The sequence below is a fragment of the Lepidochelys kempii genome, chromosome 10 (genome assembly GCF_965140285.1).
Source record: "Lepidochelys kempii isolate rLepKem1 chromosome 10, rLepKem1.hap1, whole genome shotgun sequence".
NCBI classification, from domain to species: domain Eukaryota; kingdom Metazoa; phylum Chordata; order Testudines; family Cheloniidae; genus Lepidochelys; species Lepidochelys kempii.
In genome coordinates, this window is record NC_136389.1 from 47,721,305 (window position 1) to 47,742,581 (window position 21,277).

General features: G+C 47.7%; 1 protein-coding gene across 2 annotated transcripts in view; it reads left to right on the forward strand.

The window, feature by feature from the left end:
- Nucleotides 1-21,277, forward strand: part of PPCDC (phosphopantothenoylcysteine decarboxylase) — a 35,204-nt gene that overhangs the window by 9,541 nt on the left and 4,386 nt on the right. The window contains exons 1-5 of one of the 2 annotated variants that reach the window (XM_073303432.1): nucleotides 8,929-9,969; nucleotides 11,453-11,685; nucleotides 13,182-13,333; nucleotides 14,136-14,187; nucleotides 16,938-17,023. In XM_073303432.1, coding sequence (XP_073159533.1) covers nucleotides 9,871-9,969; nucleotides 11,453-11,685; nucleotides 13,182-13,333; nucleotides 14,136-14,161 — 510 coding nt within the window. In that variant the 5' untranslated portion in view covers nucleotides 8,929-9,870 and the 3' untranslated portion in view covers nucleotides 14,162-14,187; nucleotides 16,938-17,023. Of the gene's footprint in view, nucleotides 1-6,203; nucleotides 6,300-8,928; nucleotides 9,970-11,452; nucleotides 11,686-13,181; nucleotides 13,334-14,135; nucleotides 14,188-16,937; nucleotides 17,067-20,114; nucleotides 20,284-21,277 lie in introns of those variants that run through there. The other variant, XM_073303431.2, reaches the window with a different exon arrangement.

Here is a 21,277-nt window from a genome sequence, read left to right on the forward strand (position 1 = left end):
TTGTCAGTAAAACTTTTGTCCGTCAGGGGTGTGTTTTTTTCACACTCTTGACTAACAAAAGTTTTACTAAAAAGAAAAGGAGTACTTGTGGCACCTTAGAGACAGTTAGAGAGTAAAACTTAGAGAGTTTTACTGCCGAAAGTGCGATGTAGACATAGCCTTAGTGTAGTTGCATCTTATAGCAGCAAAACAGTGCTTTTGCTGGTATAGTCTATACCAGTTACCGAACAAGGAGAATTGCACCCAGTGATTCCTGCATTGAACCCAATATTTTGTGGTTAAGCTAAGGCTTTTATTAATATAGAAATGTCATTAAAAATCACATCCAATATTAGTATTCTGGCTAAAGTCTATAGTATGGATCTGGCCCCAGTTATGCTAGCATGCTTCAAAAGATTCCTAGCGCATTTTAACGTAGAATGGGACTACATCAACAGACGCTAGGTGTGTCATTTCAGAGTGTGTCAGCAGGGTCTACGTGGGGCAGTTTCAGCACAACATTTTAGAATGTTCTACAATTTACACCGCTCCGGTGCACATTGACACACCTTGTAGACAAGTCTAAAGAATGCAGTTGCTGTATAAAATCAGCATTTAAATAGGCTGTGTGGGCTCTGAGGTAAACACCTCATTGAGGCAAATAGGGTAGAAGTGCAGTTAGCACCTTTGCTGCTGCTGCTTGGCTGGAAACAGTTTTGTGCAAAGTGAGGTTAATGGAGAAACTCTGGTTGTTGCTCTGAAAATGATTTTGACACTAGAAAGGGCCAGACGTGTGTGTGATTTCAAATGAAAGCTATGGAAAATGAGCAAACATTTCAGAAAGAGCATAATGTCCCAGGGTATGATGCAGAATAACTGGAAAGTGCCCTGCTGTGAAGAACAAGAACATAAGAACACCCATACTGGGTCAGACCAAAGGTCCATCTAGCCCAGTATCCTGTCTGCCAACAGTGGCCAATGCCAGGTACCCCAGAGGGAAAGAACCTAACAGGTAATGGTCAAGTGATCTGTCTCCTGCCATCCATCTCCACCCTCTGACCATAGGTGCTGACTTTTCATTTTGCCAGTGGGTGCCCCACCTGGCCCTACCCCTTCCCTGAGGCTTCACCCCCACTCTGCCCAAGGCCCCATCCCCACGCTGCCTCTCTCTGCTTCCCCCCTCCTGGTGGCTTGGTCTAGCACCTGACTCCACCCGCTCACTCAAAGTGACACAGGAGGTTCCCCTCTTCAGGGTAGGAAAGGTTGCCTACTGGTTAAAGCACAGGCTTGGAGCTCAGGTGTTCTGAGTTTGATTCTCTGCTCTGACACAGACTCCCTGCTTAGTCTCAGGAAAGTCACTTCATCTCTTGGTGCCCTAGATCCCCCCTTCCAAATGGGGCTAATGCTTCCCTGCCTCACAGGCTAAGTCCATTTATGCCTGTGTGATGATGGGGGCAATGGAGGTATCAAGGTTTTGGCATTCACAGCATCCCCTGGCAATGAGTTCCACGGGTTGACTATGTATTGTGGGAAGAAATACTTCCTTTCTAAGATGCCTGAGGGTGTATTTCCAGTAGATACAAATGTTATCATATATTTCCAATGTCAGTGTGCTTTCTTTTCCTATTAAGTTACTCAGCAATTAGAAATAAAGTCTTAAAAACATTGTAATCTATTTATACAATGCATTTGATCTTTCTCCAGCACAAATGAAAACACACTCCAGTTCAAGATATTAAAGGTATAAAGATTCAAAACAAAAAAACAAATTTAAAAATTGAACTTGCATTAACAAATGACTGATCTAAAAGGCTGTTTTAGCTCTGGAAACAGTTCAGTTTTACAATATAAGAAATCCTGAGTATGTATCTACAGTGACTGAACTGGATGATTCTTAACTGTGTCTTAGTGAAAATACAATATGACACTATATGTCTTAAATGTTAAGAAAATTTGCCCTCTAAACAATGGGTTTCAGAGTAGCAGCCATGTTAGTCTGTATCCGCAAAAAGAAAAGGAGGACTTGTGGCACCTTAGAGACCAACAACAAATTTATTTATAAAGTCCTCCCTTTCTTTTTCCTCTAAACAATGTCATTTTAAAGGGCATACTCAAATGTTAAGGAAGTTACTCAAGAGACCTGTTCTAAGGCTGTAACAATCAGGTAGAATTAAGAGCACTCCGGGAGGGTTTTTTTTTTTTTTTAAATTAACAAAAGTCCCCAGGATCCATTGACTATTTCAAGAAAGAAGATTGAGAAGCAGGGGTAATTACAATAATACTTCCTCTGATCTCCATCAAGAGCAACTGAAATGTCTCAGGGAAGCACTGACTGTGACGCTGAAAATAAAACCGATCAACTTTGTGGGAGAGACTTGAGATCAGCACTCACCACATCCCTTCTCTTGGCCAAGGCTAGCCAGAAACTGCTCTCTCCGGGGTCTGATCCTATCAGCTGGGTGCGAGCTATTTACCCACATGAAGTGCTTTGAGTGCACCTCTGGCCCAGGGGCTGCTAGCACTGCTGCTGGCTGTGGGGGGGATTTCTAACTTGCACAGGCTCTCAGCCACTCAGCCTGAGGGGGCATTTGAGAAACTCATTAAAGACTCCCTCTGTGTGCGAAGGGGTGGGGCGGACAGAGCAATCCAGACAGCTCTGCTGCTTCCAGCCTCGGGGCAACAGCAGCCCACAGAATGGGGAATTTACATTTCCCACAGCCCAGAGCCAAGGGGGAGAGAGGAGCTGCTGATCCAGCTCCTCCGGATAGCCGTATCAAGTTCTTGCTCAGGGAGGAGTAAAAGCCTGCTCTGCCCTGGAAACGGACCACTTTTACCTGCCATGGGGGCTGGGTTAGAAACTGCAGCCACACGCGGCTCATCTGGTGGCTCCCTGCCAAAACAGCTGATAGGTGGCTGCGCACTACAGTTAATTGGTTAGAAACAGCTAATCCAGCCACCAGCCAAAAGTTCATGGGGCTCTGCATGTGCGAGAGCTGAGTTGCAGCTGCCACAACTGATTATCCCGGTGGGTGCAGAGCACCCACAATTTTTTTTCTGTGGATGCTCCAGCCCTGGAGCACCCAAGGAGTCCAGGCCTATGCCTCTGACAAACAAAGGCTAGGGACATCATTCCTTACCCAGCCTGGCTAATAGCCATTAATGGACTTAGCCTCCATGAATTTATCTAGTTCTCTTGTAAACCCTGTTATAGTCCTTGCCTTCACAAACTCCTCAGGCAAGGAGTTCCACAGATTGACTGTGCGCTGAGAGAAGAAGAACTTCCTTTTATTTGTTTTAAACCTGCTGCCCATTAATTTCATTTGGTGGCCCCTAGTTCTTATATTATGGGAACAAGTAAATAACTTTTCCTTTGCATCCGATGAAGTGAGCTGTAGCTCACAAAAGCTTATGCTCAAATAAATTGGTTAGTCTCTAAGGTGCCACAAGTACTCCTTTTCTTTTTGCGAATACAGACTAACACGGCTGTTACTCTGAAACTTTTCCTTATTCACTTTCTCCACACCACTCATGATTTTAGATACCTCTATCATATCCCCCCTTAGTCTCCTCTTTTCCAAGCTGAAAAGTCCTAGTCTCTTTAATCTCTCCTCATATGAGACCTGTTCCAAACCCCTAATTGTTTTAGTTGCCCTTCTCTGAACCTTTTCTAATGCCAGTATATCTTTTTTGAGATGAGGAGACCACACCTGTATGCAGTATTCAAGATGTGGGTGTACCATGGATTTATATGAGGCAATAAGATATTCTCCGTCTTATTCTCTATCCCTTTTTTAAATTATTCCTAACATCCTGTTCGCTTTTTTGACTGCCGCTGCACGCTGCATGGATGTCTGCAGAGAACTATCCACAATGACTCCAAGATATCTTTGCTGATTAGTTGTAGCTAAATTCGCTCCCATCATATTGTATATATAGTTGGGGTTATTTTTTCCAATGTGCATTACTTTACATTTATCCACATTAAATTTCATTTGCCATTTTGTTGCCCAATCACTTGGTTTTGTGAGATCTTTTTGAGGTTCTTCACAGTCTGCTTTGGTCTTAACTATCTTGAGCAGTTCAGTATCATCTGCAAACTTTGCCACCTCACTGTTTACCCCTTTCTCCAGATCATTTATGAATAAGTTGAATAGGATTGGTCCTAGGACTGACCCTTGGGGAACACCACGAGTTACTCCTCTCCATTCTGAAGGTTTACCATTTATTCCTACCCTTTGTTCCCTGTCTTTTAACCAGTTCTCAATCCATGAAAGGATCTTCCCTCTTATCCCATGATAACTTAATTTACGTAAGAGTCTTTGGTGAGGGACCTTGTCAAAGGCTTTCTGGAAATCTAAGTACTGGATCCCCCTTGTCCACATGTTTGTTGACCACTTCAAAGAACTCTAATAGATTAGTAAGACATGATTTCCCTTTACAGAAGCAACCACAGAACCCAGCCTGGAGGAGGGAGAGCTGAAAGACATGCGCTCAGATAGTGCTGGCTGACTCCAGCTAGCTGCTTGCTTGTTAGATTGCAGTTCATAGGTACATGCCCCCACTATGCTTTGACATTGCCACTTTCAAAGCAACATAAACTAAACTGGAAAAGAGCAGTTTTAGTCCAGAATAAGAATATCAACCCAGTGTGATGTACTGCTACACCTATATTACTATAAATATACCCACATAGAGAAATTTACCTGTATATACTATGTAGACAAGCCCTCCTTAGATTCTGAAATAAACAGCAAAAGTGATCAAAGACTGTGAAGTTTTGGAGCTGGAATTTTCCACTGCCCCAGGTCATCCTAGGTAACAATGGTGGAGGTAGATAAGCCTAGGAAGATAAAACAGACAATAAAAGATAAAACAGGCTATAAAACAGTCACTGTTTGGGAGATAGGTTACCCTGTTCCCAAGCCTCAACTGCTGCTGTTGGAAATTGTCAGTAGCTTTTGCTCACAACAGAGGTGTATAGGGGCTAGCATGATGAGTACACCTAGAAAGCCCATAATCAAGTATATTACTATGGATGTGCCTACACAGAGGGTTTTTTTTCAAATTCTCCCACCACTGGTGGAAATAATGGCAGGAAGTGCTAGCATATACTGGCCATCATCAGTGAAGAACAAAGTCTTTTGTCCTTTTTAATGTTCCACTCTAGTCTATCTGCTGTTGATGAGCCTTCCTTGTTAGCCACTTTCTGTTGGAGATAAGCACTTTACACGAATTAATGTCTCTCGCACGTCTGGTGATTTACACAGAAGCTTACAGTGAAAACACTCAAATATTACCTTATGATGTGGGATACAGATATAAGTGAGATTAATGCATGCAGCAACTTACAAGCATTCCATAAAATCTAAACACTAAATGCGTTGTTATTCTAGTACCGATCTTAACATTACTAACACACAGGTGAGCCTGACTGATTTCAGCCATGTATTTTTAAGTATTCAGTTGAGGCATTGGGACCTTGGCATAAGCTGGCACCTGGTATGCCAGCGTCACACTCCATAATAGGTAGTAAGTGTACATCCTCACTGGTGCTAGGACAACAGCCAGAAAATTTGAGAAAAGCCTCCTTGCAGTTAAAACCATTGAGTTACACCCATAATCTCCCATGGCAGGCAGACTGTTTACATGCAGTTTGATTGCAAATGCAGTAGGTGTAGTTAGACACAGACGGATGAACAAAAATCCTACCAGGCAGAAATAGCCCTGGGAAACAAAAAGTTTTATTATGGTGTCTTCTTGTTCAGGGCCATGAGGTGCCATGGTTAAGAGGGCCTTCCAGAGCCAGGCACTTTCATGCCCTCTTTCCATACACATCTCATGATCAAACAAGGATCTTGTAGGGAGCTTTGTTTTTCCTGGCAGCCCTCTTTTCTAAACCACACCTCTCTTCTGTCTGTTTTGGTCATCTTCACTGGCCCAACTGCTGGTTGGTTATTTGCATATGCTAGGAACCAAATGACTAAGGCCCAGCCTGCTCATGTGAAGAACAGAAATGAGTATCTGGCTTGCATTGCACCTGTTGGTGCCTGCCCTTTCAGCAGTGACTGGAAGTGGTTATGCAAATATGAATTGTAGGGTGAAATCTTGGTGTGAAGGCCTGATATAAAACTCTTTGCCACCCAAGTCCTCCTTCCCTTTCCTGCCTTAGGGCTTTTATGTTATAAGCTAATTGTTTGAGTCTCCTCCTCCTTTTCTCTCATTAGCTGAAAGTGCGTGTGGTAACAACCGAGAGGGCAAAACATTTCTACAACCCCCAGGAGATTCCCGTAACCCTCTACAGTGACACTGATGAATGGCAGGTCAGTATCCCTCTCCTACCCAATCTGATCCATTCTCCATGGTTGCAGGGGACACCTAGGTCCCATGCCAGCTTCACTTTTTATATAGGATTTGGTTGTTCATTCAGTTGACCTAGTCTTCCAGAAATGGCCAATAGCTGATACTTCAGAGCAAGGCAAAACCCTCTCCCTCCATAATGCACTTGGTCAGTTGTGCAGATGCTGGAATTGGGGTAGTCAAAGAATTCCTTCCTGGTCCCCTTCAAGTGATCAGTTTTTCAGAATGAGGCTGATGGACTGATTTCATTCAGTTTTACAGAGCTTTTGAATCCAAGTAGAAAGTATTAACAACATGCAAATAATATGATGTTGCCCTCTCTGGATGGTGGTATTTATTATTATTACAGTAGTGTTTAGTGGTCCCAACCAATATCATAACCTCATTGTGGTAGGCACTGTACAAACACATAATAGACAGGCTCTGTCCTAGAGCTTACAATATACAGGAAATAAATAAATAAATAAATTCCTAAATAAAGAGGAAAGGCTAAGTGTGGAAGAAAGGAAAGATTGTTAATGGGTAGGGGGACTGGGCTGGGTTGTGGCACTCTCTGGTCAGACACCAGTATGTTGTGAGAAGACCCAAGCACTGGATCTCATGTGCTTCTAAGACTGCTGGGTCTAGGTAAGCACTGGTCACTTCCTGTATCTGGGTCTCTCGGGCACACTCCCTCTACACTATAGGTCCAATTGTGCCAGTGCAATTTTCTGGCATGGTTAGGGAACATCTGTATGTTGTCACATTTTTTGTTTGTGATGACCTGGGACTGTAGCACAATTCCCAAATCACATGGTCTCAACTACACTAGAAACAAAGTATTAAAACAAAGGTTGCCCTCACTATGCCAGAGAACCACATGGCACACAGATGGATGAGGGAGGGAGTTTAGGGTAAGAGGTGGTCTCTGACCACTCAGGACTTAAGAGCTATCCCCATCTCCCTGAATAGCAGCCGGAAGTGAGTAGGAAGCCACTGAAGAGCTGTGGGGCATGGGCAGCGAGTTCTATGGGCCAGGGGTGCCTGGGGACCATTCCTGATCCGGCTCCAGCAATGTTTGAGGCCGGGTCTCTCCCTTGGCCCGTCCCCGGGCACTCCCCCCTGTACGTCCCCTGGGCAATTTAAAATGGCCCGGGGCCCCCACCTACCACTGACAGCGCAGTGGAGCTGAGCAGCTTCCTGCCTGCTCCATCCACGTGGCTGCCGGCCCCTCCCTGCAGTCCGTGGGTGGGGGGTGGTCTGTGTCTATGTGTGCTGCTCCCGCCCCAAGGAACCTTGCAGCCAATAGGAAGTTCCTGGGGGTAGCAGCACATGGAGACCCCCAGTCCACCCTGCCTAGGAGGCCCCCAGCCCACCCTGCCTAGGAGCCTGCACCCCCACCCCTTTCCCACACCCCCACTCCCACCCCCAGACTCCCTCCCAGAGCCTGCACCCCTCACCCCCTGCACCCCACTCCTTTCCCACACCCCCAGAGCCTACACCCCTCACCCCCTCCTGCACCCCTCACCCCCTGCCCCAGCCCGGAGCCTGCCCTCAAACTCCTTCCCAGAGCCTGCACCCCTCATCCCCTGCCTCAGCCCGGAGCCTGCACCCAGCACCCAAACTCCATCCAGGAGCCTGCAACCCAGACCCCCTCCCCCACCCAAACTCCCTCCCAGAGCCCAACCTCTCACCCCTTCTGCACCCAAAATCCCTCCCAGATCCTGCACCCCTCCTGCACCCCAATCCCCTGCCTCAGCCCAGGGCCTGCAACCCAGACCCCCTCCCCCACCCAAAATCCCTCCCAGATCCTGCACCCCAATCCCCTGCCGCAGCCCAGGACCTGCACCCCAGACCTCCTCCCCCCACGCAAACTCCCTCCCAGAGCCTTAGGCAGGTGGGGAGGGGCAGGCTCTGGGCATTCTGGGCACCACCAAAATTTCTACAAACTTGCACCCCTGATGGGTGCAGAAGTTATGCAATCATTATGCCTCATCCAATTTAGAGGACAGCAGCTTGATTACCCCTATCATTATCTTAGCCTGCAAATCTACAGACATTATTAATAGTAATACAATTATACAGCCCTGTTTAAAATCTACCTTCAGCATATGACTCAATAACCTCCAGCACCACTGAATTTCCCAGGTTATTATACATCATATGGAGTGTAATAGAAGTTCTAGATTCTCAGCCTCAGATCTGATGCCTGGGCACCCGGAGAAAAAGTTCATCTGTGCCCAGTTTCATTGCGGAGTCCTAACTCATTCAGAACTTCAGTGTTTTGCTGTTTTGGATGGTTCCCTCCCATTCATTTTCCTCCTGTAATTTAATACTAGTTAGGATTCCAGATTGGAGACTATGGCACTGAACTGCCTTTCTTCTTAATCCTGGATCATAACATGAAATCCAGCCAATCAAAACAGATGGTTTGTGTGGTGAAAAATAGTTCCAGATTATGTTTCTGGCAGCCGGAGGCAGCAGTTTGTGCTGCGTGAATGAATTGCTCTGTACCATTCTTTATCATCTTATGATTAGGGCTGTGAGACGGAGACCTGGGTTCTATTCCTGGCTCTGCCACTGACTCATTCTTGTGACCTTGGGTGAGTCACTTTACCTCTTTGTGATTGTAGTGGATTAGCAGCGGGGGCTCCTCCCCATCTGGGTCCGTGGGAGGCCACTCTGCCTCACCACATGTCTGTTCATTGCCTACGATGGGGCATTAGCGGGTTGACAACAGTCTACCGCTCGAGTCTATAACTCAGGCTTGTGGTAAGGGCCCAGCAACAAAACACAGGTAGGAAAGCCAGGCCCTTAGTCAGGGCAGGGCAATGAAAGTCTATAGCTCAGGCCTGCTTTCAGGGTCAAGTAGCAAGGGGTTCAGGCATCCTAGCTCCGGCGGATGCCCAAAATGCACTGGCCTTTTAGCCTAGAGGGGGGAGACCACCACCGCAGGGGTTGGGGTGGCAGAGGGGATGTAGGCCCACCCATTCCACTGCATCCCGGCCCAGGGCCCTAACAGAAGTAGAGGGGTTTGCCATTGGGTCAGCAGCGATCCTGACCACAACACGCTGACTGGGTCTACGGCAACAACGCAACCAGACTAGGGTTGTCTGTCCCTGGGCCACTTCCTAACTTCCCCTCGGGGCGTACCTGGGTCTCATCAGCATTTGGGGAGAAGAGCTGCCCAGTCCCAGCTGCACTCCAGTCGTAGGAATTACGATACCCATGGACAGATTTCACGATGCATGACAGAAGGGGCTATGACCGGGACACAGTGCAGTGCAGGGTCAAAGCGAAGGAGCTGCGAAACGCCTACCACAAGGTGTGGGAGGCAAACCGCTGCTCCGGTGCTGCGTCAATGAGCTGCCGTTTCTACAAAGAGCTGGACGCGATGCTCGGTGGCAACCCCACCTCCACTGTGAGATTACTGTGGAGACTTCAGTGGCTTGTGTGCCAGTCGAGTGTGGACCGAGCCAGGAGGAGGAAGTCTTGGATGAGGATGTGGAGTGGGCCAGGGGGACCCAGAGGGGGAGGACGACTCGGAGGTCAGAGATGCATACAGCCAGGAGCTCTTCTCTACCCCAGAGGAGGCTAGCCAGTCACAGCTGTCGGAGCTTGGCGAAGTGCAAACTGGAGAGGAGGAGGCTCCTGGTAAGTGGCTTTAATTTTTGGGAATCGCTGAAGCGAGTTGTTGCGGGCAGGAGGGTTGCAGAAAGCAGGCTTGTGTCTGTATGATTCGCGTACCACCACATGCCTAGTCTGAGTGATAGAACAGGGTGTTGATTGACTCCCACACTTCACGAGAATCTGCCTCAGAGATCTCCACAAAACTCTCATGGAGATACTGGGCAATCCTCTGCTACAGGTTCTCTGGCAGAGCTGCTTTGTTTCTTGCCCCTGTGATACAGCATGGCCAGAAGGCAGCAGGAGAGAGAAATAGGAGAGATATGCAAGTCCCAGGATGAGGAGAAGCCCTATTCCCTGGAAAGGGAAGAAAGGTTTCTATAGATTAATTAAAAGCACCTGAAGCCAATTAGAGCACCTGAAGCTAGTCACCTGGTAAAACCCCCTGCTTCAATCAGCCAGGGGAAGGAATTGGAGCAGAGTGGTTTGGAGTTGGAGCAGAAAGCAGTTTGGAGGAGTTGAAGTAGAGGAGAGTTTGGAGAAGTGCCGTGGCTGGCTAGAAGACCAAGACCCTAGGTAAAGAGACACCCGGCTTGTGCAGAGAGAGAGGGCAGGAAGCCCCACAAGCTGAAGAGCAGGAGAGGGAAGTAGCCCAGGGGAAGGAAGCACTAGTTCAAGTGGTTTACCACTAGCCCTGGGGTCCCTAGGCTGGGACCTGGAGTAGAGGTTGGGCCTGGGTCCCTCCCTCTCCACTAGCCTTCTCTGGGTTACTAGTGGGACAGTAGATACCCTAGTTCAGGGGCAGGAAACTGTGCCCTGAACACAACCTTTCCACCCCCCCCCCCCCGGGCCGCCCAAGAAGAAGTGGTTTCAGCATTAGCCTGCTAAACCCAGGGTTGTGAGTTCAATCCTTGAGGGGGCCATTTAGGGATCTGGGGCAAAAATTGGGGATTGGTCCTGCTTCAAGCAGGGGGTTGGACTAGATGACCTCCTGAGGTCCCTTCCAACCCTGATATTCTACGATTCTAAGTGCGGGACCGATCATAATCGTACCGGCAATTTGCCACACCCCATTAAGGGTAACTTTTCTGCACCACTCTGCCTTCGCTGGGGGGGACCATTGCTGCACACAGGCGAGCTGCATAAGGGCCAGAGCGGAAGCTGCAGTCTTGGAGAAGACCCTCCCTTGATTCCCTGCTCACCCTCAGCAGCAAGATATCTTCCATAATGATGACATCCTGTGGAAAGTGTGGGGACAGTAATGATTATCAGGCTACCCCCTACAGTGCTGGCTCTCCCCAAGAGCCACGTGCCCAGTGTACAGTTCGGTCTTGGAACATGATTTCCCCTGCCCCTGCGGTTACTCACTATTTTGGGGGTCTTGTGGCTCATGTGTGCTTGCCTGGGGTTAGCCAGTTAGTGACAGGTCTGTGAACAGTGGCTGTGTTCTGAATCACTGAATCAGTGGTCTGTGTGTTGCAAACAATACCGCTTCTGTAAAATGTTGCAGTTTGGCTTCACAGAGATGACCTTGGGAGCCCAGCCTCCCTCTTTATCGCTGGCTGAACGGCTGCGCAGAATTAGAAAGCAGTCACAGAGAACTAAAGAGGACTTTCTGCGTGATGTCACGATGCACTCTGCAGCCGAAAAACAAGAATTGAAGGAGTGGCGGGACAGCGAGAAGAGGGACCAAAAGGAGAACGTGGCGCGCCAGAACAAAGCCACGGAGCGCCAAGCGCCAAGGTGCTACTAGCACTGCAAACCGAGCAGCTCCACGCCCTCCCTCCTCTGCAGCCACTGTCACAAAACTCTTTCCCATGCGCCCCCCAGACACCGCCAACACACTCTTATCAACCTCCTGGCTCCAGTCTGTATTCGCTGCATTCCAACCCTGCCCTGACAGAGTCCAGCCCTGCGGCTTCCCAGTACCCACTGCACTCAACACCCGTCCCTCTGCAGTTTAGCCCTGCTGAAGTAGAGTACCTGCTGCACTGTACTCCAGGGATCATATGCAACTTTGCCCTTTGGACATACACAAATCTTTAACCATCCCGGGACCCCACCTCCTCCTGGGACCCTCCCTTCCCCCCCGTCCCCCACAGAGCTGATGTGTTTTTTGTTTGTCTCTCTCCTCCAGTTGTTGTTTTTTAATGAAAGAATTGTTTTGGTTTGAAAGCAATCTTTATTCCATTAATTGTGAAAGCAAACAGAGCCCTGCAAAGCAACAGGCAATTTTCTTAAACCTTCATAGTGCACCGTCTGCACCAGTCACAATCACCTCCTGTCATTACAAGCACTGCACTCCCGAGCATAGCAACAAATATTAGCGGATATCAGCTTCAAATTGCTGCCTCAAGGCATCCCTGATCCTTATGGTCCCATGCTGTGCCCCTCTAATAGCCCTGGTCTCTGGCTGTTCAAATTCAGTCTCCAGGTGCTAAGCCTCAGCGGTCCATCCCTGAGTGAAGCTTTCACACTTCCCTTCATAAATATGGAGCGTACGGCATGCGGCTATAAGCATAGGAATATTGTCATCAGCCAGGTCGAGCCTCTCATGTAGGCAGTGCCAGTGGGCCTTTAGACAGCCAAAAGCACACTCAACAATCATTCTGCATTTGCTCAGCCTGTTGTTGAACCGCTCCTTGTTGCTATCAAGGTGCCCCGTGTATGGCTTCATAAGCCACGGCATTAAGGGGTAGGCAGGGTCTCCCAGGATCACAGTGGGCATTTCGACTTCCCCTATGGTGATCTTCCGGTTCGGGAAGAAAGTCCCTGCTTGCAGCTTTCTGAACTGGCCAGTGTTCCTAAAGATGCATGTGTCATGCACCTTTCTGGACCAGCCTGCATTAATCTCTGTGAAAATGCCCACCATGATCCACAAGTGCCTGGAGAAGCATTGAGAAATACCCCTTCTGATTAATGTACTTGGTCGCTAGGTGGTTTGGTGCCAGAATTGGAATATACATGCCATCTATCACCCCTCCACAGTTAGGGAAGCCCATTTGTGGAAAGCCATCCACAATGTCACGCACGTTGCCCAGAGTCACAGTCTTTCAGAGCAGGATGCGATTAACGGCCCTGCACATTTCCATCAACACGAGTCCAACGGTCAACTTTCCCTCTCCGAACTAGTTAGCAACTGATTGGTAGCAGTCTGGAGTAGCTAGCTTCCACAGTGCAATTGCCACGTGCTTCTCCAGCAACAGGGCAGCTCTCATTCTCGTGTCCTTGCACCACAGGGCTGGGGGGGAGCTCATCACAGAGTCCCATGAATGTGGCTTTCCTCATCCGAAAGTTCTGCAGCCACTGCTCGTCATCCCAGATGTGCATGACGATGTGATCCCACTACTCAGTGCTTGTTTCCTGAGCCCAGAAGCAGCGTTCCAATGTGGTCAGTACCTCCATGAATGCTACAAGCAATCTTGTGTCGTAGCTACCACACGTGGCGAGATCAATGTCAAACTCCTCTTGCCTTTGTAGTTTAAGGAATAACTCCACAGCCATTCATGACGTGTTAGTGAGAGCATGCTGGTCAACAATGCGTGATCCATTCCTGCAGACAGAAGAGGCAGAGCGCGCAGTACACAAACTGTTGAAAGATGGCACCAAATGCAGACGGCAGCACAGGGATTGCTGGGATGCAAAGCAATGCATACTGGGGCATTGGGACAGGACCCAGGATGCCCCGCAACCCCATCCGTCTTACCACAGCTGTTAGTGGCAGAAGAGGAAGAGATGCTCTGTGGGATAGCTGCCCAGAGTGCACCGCTCTGAATACTGCTGCAAGTGCCCCAAGTGTGAACATGCTATTGCACAGGCAACCGATAGTGTGAACACACAACAGCGGTTTCCCTTCAGCACTCTCTGAGTGGCGCTGTAACTGCTGGTGATGTAACTGCCAGTATAGACATACCCCAAAATCTCTTTGGCTTATCTCTGCTGGTTCTCTGTGAGCTAAAGTTCCCAGTGCACTTTTCAGTCAGAGTAAGGGATATTCTGGCTGTTCAGACTTCTTAACATGCCCTTAGTCTGTCAACCAGCTTCTCCTGTTCCAGACAGTGTGTGAATTGTTGCCAAGTGCAGAATGGCTGCTGTTTGTCCAGTGCTTTCTAAAGCACTTTGAGGTACCCTAACTGCAAAGGGGTGGTTGAATAAATACCCACATTCTATTCTCTGCATCTCCCTTCTCTCAGCTTTGCAGTTCTCCCACCTTGAGTGAGTACAAGAAGACCTGCTCATCACCATGTAAGCAGTCCTCTGTTTTTGCACCCACAAGCATATGTTGCTTTCCTTCACAGAAAGGCATGTTAGTGGGAATGAACAGAAAGTTTTCCAGTCATTTCAGAGATCATTGTGGTTCATTGGCAGAGCTCTGTTGCGGCTCAGGTCTGGAATAGCAGGGGAGCTGCAGGTCAGAACTGAGGTGCATTGGCTGTGCCATATGGGCTTGCAGTACTGAAATACCAGGGAATGTTGCAGATCAGGATTAAGATGCATTGGCAGAGCTGGGCAAGGGGTGTTGCAGGTCAGGACTGAGGTGCATTGACAGAGCTGTGTGAGAGGAGCCTGCACAGCTCCTGCTTGCATTATACGTGGCTCCAGGGCCATTCCTACCCATATGCAAAGTACACAGCTGTGTAGGGCTCCGCCTCTTCCCCATGGCCCCCGCCTCTTCCCACCCCTGCTCCGACCCAGCCCCACCCCTGCTCTGTCCCAGCCCCTGAGGACTGCAGCAGGGTCTGGCCTGCACTCACCAGCGGCGGGAAGTGCAGCAACCGCCGGTGAGTGCTGGGGGGCGGTTCCTTCCTGCCCCCCGAGCCAGCCCCCCCCTCCCCGCAGAGGCCTGGAGCCACACACCCTTTCCCTCCCCCCCGCCCTAGAATGGCTAGGGATAGCCCTGCCTGGCTCCAGAAGAATGGCTAGGGATGGCCCTGCCTGGCTCCAGAAGAATGAAATACAAAAAGTTATTTTAAAAAGAAAGCGAGACTCTTTAATGTACTTAAAAACTAAAAAGAGAGTGAAGAGCTCTACTTTGGGAAGGGTGGGGAGCACTAGTTATTCCGGATGCTGCCTCTTTGTTGTGGTTGTGTGTGACTCATAGAGTGAGCAGTTTGTGGCCCTGATGCACACCTCTCACTGGCCTGTGGTTGTGCCTGGTCTCTGGAGGTAAGACACATCATCTCATTTGCTGCTTCTCTTGACATTTTACCAGCTCAGATGCTCCATGGAGGTCAGATGTGACAGATATAGCAATTTCCTGCAATATCCAGGACAAACCTGATTGGATTAAGTTAAATCTTTTTGAATTAAGTTTAAGTATGTTTGCAGTCTATTGTATTTTAAATGTGAAGTTTGTTTTATTGTGGGATTGTATGTAACTTCTTCTGGGGGAGACATGGCCAGTGTAAAACTTGGGAAATGTTATGAGCTTCAGAGGAATATTTTAAGCAATGTGCCAGACAAACAAATATAAGTGGGGTTCTAGGAAATACCCGCAGATTGGTAAATGCAAATGACTACTTCTGGCTGTACAGAGACCCAGCCTTTTGAAGCTTCATCCTGAGGAGGGGACCACTGTCTGGCTACTTAGTATTCACGGTCTCTGCAGATCAAAGACCCAAACTGTGTAAAGGGGTGACTCTCAGATTCAGGCTGTGCTTGTTCTGAGCTAACTGCCAGTATGAACTTGTGACCACAGAAAACCCCCATGGTGGAATTTGAAGGACCAACGACATGTCAGAGCCCTTGTTGGAATTGAGGTGATCTCCGGTAAGCTGATTAGTATGCAGCATATGTGTAGTTTCTTTAACTTTTTTAATATGTTTTCTCTGTAGTGCTTTCACCTTAAGAATAAATGTACTTGCTTAGGACAAGCCGTTTTGTAATTTATACCTATCGGCAATTACACTGTTTGCTGAGGCAAAGGCAAAGCAGGCTAGCTTAGGCAGTCTGACTTGCTGGGGAATTCACAGTGTAGGCAGAGAGCTGTGCAGTCTGGAAAAACCCCAGTCAGGAGGGAGAGAGATGTGTGTCTCCAACCAAGAGAGGCTGTGGCTGGGGATCTGGAAGCCTGAGAGTGGGTTTCCTTTGCTGGATCATAGAGGGCGAATACAGGGGCAGTTGCACTGAACTGTGACCTATATATCTTCCCCCAGATACTTCTGAGGAACCCCACTTAACTTTGTTTAAAATAGTCCTTTGAAGTTCACAACATTTCCCAAGGTTTACAAGTCTCCACCCTAGTGAAGATACATACAATCCCACAATAATACATACATATTGGATTTTTAATACGAAGGGCTCCAAAGATACTTAAACTTAATTCAATAGGGTTTAAATTAATTCAGCAAAGTTTGCTCAGGATATTGCAGGAAATCGCCATGTCTGTCACACAGAATTTCCAGGGCAGCATAAACCTTCTGGGTAAACTAGAATGATCAGAGTTACAAAGGTTGGAGCAAGAAAGACCTAGCTGGCCCCAGCTGGTCTATTCTATGGGGTTTTGGCCAGGGTTGTTCAAAGCAGACTAGTCACCAGGGTAAAATTTTCAGGAAGCTTTTCTAGCTGTTCCTGAGATTCACAGGTGCCCTGTGGTGAGTGTGATGGGGAAGCCTGTGCTGGCATGCAGGGTGATGTAGATGTCTGACATGTAGATAGACTGCTTCAGGGAGCACTCAGTTTCCTTGATGTTTATCTGTACGGTGCCTAGCACAATGAGGCTGTGATCTTTGATTGGAGTTTCTAGGTGCTACCACAATATAAATAGTAACTATAGGAAGCGCGAAGCAAGAGAAGAGTGAAATATGAAGAAGCAGCTGCAGCCCTGCTGTCTCAGAGCCCCATTGTGATTGGGCTTTGTTCCATGTGGATGTTACTCTTTCCCCATGGTTTGACATGGCATTTATGCATGTGGGGTTGGTACAGTGCCAAGCGCTCTGTGTATGAGTGACTGTCTCAGAAGGGTTCAGTGATCCAGCTTCCTCTGTTTTCTACAGCTGTGGAAAGGGCGTACGGACCCAATCCTCCACATCGACCTGAGGCGCTGGGCCGACCTGATGCTAGTGGCTCCTCTTGATGCAAATACACTTGCAAAAATAGCGAATGGCATCTGTGACAACTTACTGGTGAGTTACTGTCCGCATCTGGACCATTAGTTGCCCTGAATACTGGCTGAGGACATCTCTCATGCTCTATTTCCTCATTCCTCTATTTCTTCCACTGTGCCTCTATTCTGTTTTCCTTTTCATGCAAGCTCTTTGGAGCAGGGACCATATTGTTCTGTGTTTGTACAGTGCCTAGAGAAATGGGACATGGATCCATCACTAGGGCTTCGAGGCATTAAAATACTACTATTAATAATAATAATAATTAATAATGCCTGCTCTTTTCAATGCCTCCCTCCTTATACCTCTCTCTCTCTCTCTCTCCCCTCCCTCCACATCCTTCTTCATCTCCCTGGCCCTTCTCTCATGGTGTTCACCCGCCATCCCTTTCCCTATATTTCCTCCTCCTCCTCCTTTGCCTGATGCATATTTCTTCTTCCTCTCCTGCACCTTATATCCTCTTCATCTCTCTGTCTCTCTCTATCTCACACACACACTTTCTCACTCTCCAGTTCCCCTTCCTTTCTGTGTTTTAGATGCAGTCTGGAAAGACACCTGTGAGATCAGATAAGTTTGTTTACTTCCTGCTAGTCCTCACTCCCTCACCTAAAAACATAACGTGGACATCCACCCACCCACACTCACACATTGCAGCCACTTCCAGTTTCAGCCACAGGTCTTTTTTTGGGCAGTGCTGTTTTCTGATACCTCAAGTAGCTTGCGGTGGTGGAAGAAGGGAGTCAGCTCCTGCATTTGGGTAAGACAGACTACCCAAGAGCCCCCTGTACACCCAAGTGCTTTGGGACCAGAGATAGGTGCTCATTAGATAGGGAAGGTCACAGAATTTTTTAGGCACCTAAGGAATCTTCAAAGAGAATGCAAATCTCCACATGCAGCCCTGGTGTAACCAGTTCAGTGTCCCTCAAAAATGAGTGGAGGGTGGATGGAGCTAGGGATGTAGGCACACAAAATCTCAAAAGGAAATTTGTGTGGACAGGTGCCATTCAGGTCATGAAACTCTGAGTGGCTGAACCCCAGTGCTAAGGAAAACCACAGTGCTCGTAAATGAATAAAATACAGCTGGAGTGACAGGCTTCATCTGTGTGAGCATGTAGAATGTCTCTGGAGGTGTCGGCTTAGCAGGAGGAGCATGACAAGGCCCAGGAGACAGATCCCATCGGTCAGTGACACACAAGATTACAACTCTACAACTGCTATCCTTTTTTGGGAGGAAAATAAAATAGCATAGATGTACAAAACAGGCCATTTATGGTTTCCTTTGGAAGCTTGGAGGGGATCAGACCTAACAGAATTAGATTTTGCCTGTACTGGAGAAAGTTCACATCATACAGTACAAAACAACAGATAAAAAGTTTACTGAACACAAGATGACTACAGTCGAGATACTATTCCAAGGACAAATGCAAGTTGTTCTTTGAGTAGTGTCCCAATGAGTGCTCCACTGTAAGTGTATCTGCACCCCTGCACCTCTAATCAGCGATTTTAGGTAGTGGTGTCTGTTCAGCCCATACATGCGTTCTCCCTCCCTCGTGGTTTTCCTCGAGGCTGTCTAACTGTTCGCGCGAGCAAACCGTCTTTGGCGACAAACGGAGTGAACAGTTGTCTCTTCCTTATCTGCATCATTAGTATTGACTCAAAGACTATCCAAATGGGTCTCTAGTTGCATTAATTACTGTTATCAAGGGCACACCCTGTTTCCTCCATCTAGAATCCGTACGCACTCTGCGAGGTCAATTTCTACCTTGGTCGCATTCCTTAATGATGTCCCTATCTCAGAAATCTGCAGAGCAGCGACTTGGGCCTCTGCCCACACTTCTGCAGAATATTATGCTGTCACTCCGATGGCATCTTCGACTCCACAGTGCTCTCTGTAGTAACAGACTCCACTCCGAAGCCTCGGCCCTCCATGGGGGATGCTGCTGTAAAGTCACTTGCAGTGGAGCACCCCTAGGGGCACTACGTGAAGAAGAAGAGGAAGTTACTCACTTTATGCGGTAACAATGGTTCTTTGAGATGTGTCCCCCAATTGGTGCTCCACAACTCACCCTCCTTCCCTCTAGCGTTCTCCATAAGGGGATTTGTGGTAGAGGAGGACCTGAGGGGGGTTCACCTGTGCAGTACTAGATAGCCTCTAGGCAGACCACGAGGGAGGGAGAGCGCATGTGTGGGCTGAATGGACACTGCTACCTAAAATCTCCAATTAGAAGAGCGGGGGCGCAGATACACCTACAGTGGAGAACGCCTAGGGAGACGCATGTCAAAGAACCATCGTTACTGCACAAGGTGAGCAACTTCATTTTGTCCTTTTGTCTTTAGGATGCTGTAGCAAACCCTGTCTGCCTATCTGACATGATAATATCTTGCTGGTTCAAGAAGCCAGACAGAGAACTGACTGCGCCCTCTATTAATGATCTGCAAACTCTGTCACTGTAGATTCTGATGTGATCCCTTGTAATATGTAGGAGCTGTTTGATGGCTGGGAAGCTGAGGGCATGTTTTGATATAGGCCAGCCATGTTTCTTGTACTTGATGCTAGTTACATCCATGGAAGATGGGATGCTTCTTTTGATTGCAAAAGTGACATATCCAGTCGACACAGCACTTAGGCAAAATGACTGTACATCTGGCTTCCCTCACATATGGTCTAGAGAGTTGTACGGTATGGTTTGTGGCCACCCTCAGCTTTACTGTGGGAGGTGCAGCCCAAAGAGGCTGTTGGCTTGTGCCAACTGTAATGTTCCAGCTGGATCTGAGTGCGCTGCTCACTTGACTCAAGGAAAGATGAAGCATGTTGTTCTGGGACTTGCACTCTTTGTACCCCTGCCCCCTTTTCCCTATTAGAAACGAGGCTGCTGCAATCTGATGTCATTGAGTGCCTATTGGTTGCAAGTCCGGAAGCTGCTGACAAGTTTCCAGCATGGCTGGGCAAAGTTTGGGTACCTTCGGCTTGGCAAAGGGCTTCTGCAGCAGCATGATAGGAGATGCAAATAGGAAAGGCAACAAACACGCTAGGGCTGGATTTCTTGTCTTTTTTTTTTTTCCCCCCAGACCTGTGTCATCCGCGCATGGGATATGACAAAACCCCTGCTGTTCTGCCCTGCTATGAACACAGCCATGTGGGAACATCCTATTACAGCTCTTCAGGTGGAGCAACTAAAGGACTTTGGCTACATGGAGATCCCTTGTGTGGTGAAGAGGCTGGTGTGTGGGGATGAAGGTCAGTCTTTAGCATGGCCTCTGGCTACTTTCCTGTGTGCTTTCTCTTATGATGATCATGGAAATGTTACGCTGACGGTGAGAGAATCTTCTCATCCTGTGAACTTCAGTGTGTTGGGTTGAGGTGAACAAGTACAGTGTGTGCTGTAACCCTCCATAGCCAAAGTTTACAGAAATGTGTTGAAATTGGGTCTCAGACCAGCCGTGAAGAAAATATTTCTTTTCTTGCCAATTTTCAAAATTCATGCAGACACTGTGAGATGCTAGGAATCCAAAGCAGAATCAGGAGTAGGAATTTGGGGTTAGGGGTTTAGCTTATCTTAGCTTCAATAACTCAAATCAACCTAAGATTTGAAAAATAAATGTTGCCAACTAGTAATTCATGATAAAAGCATGAGAGAGAGGAAGGATGGGCCAGTGGTTAGCATGCTATCCTGGGCCTTGAGAGACCCAGATTCAATTCTCTGCTCTGCCACAGGTTTTCTGTGTGAATTGGTCTAGTCTCTCTGTGCCCCAGTGGGGATAACAGAGGACAGTAGCACTTCCCTGTCTCACAGGGGAGTTGTGAGGGATAGATACATTAAAAAATGGAGGCACTCAGATACTATAGTAATGTGGGCCATATATGGAGAGAGAAGGAAAGCTGTTTCTTTGGCATGTTGTTCGTAACAAAAAATCAGCTGTAGCACCTGTATAGAATCATGTTTGAACAAGCACATCTGTGTTAATATTTTAATAACTTTGCTTTATAGTTTGATACCAAGCTCTATGGTGTGCATTGACACAGTGCATAGAAATCTGTGGAAAATAAGACACATTTAAAAATAGTCTTTGTGGTTGCTGAGTAAGGGTTGGCTTTCACACCTCCTGATCTCTCAGGTAAATAATGTGCATCTCTGAAAGAGAGGCCTTTTGGAACTGAATACCAATATACTTTTGTGGTTGGATAAACAGATTTGTAAGTTATTTAAATCAGTAAAAACACACCAGGCCAT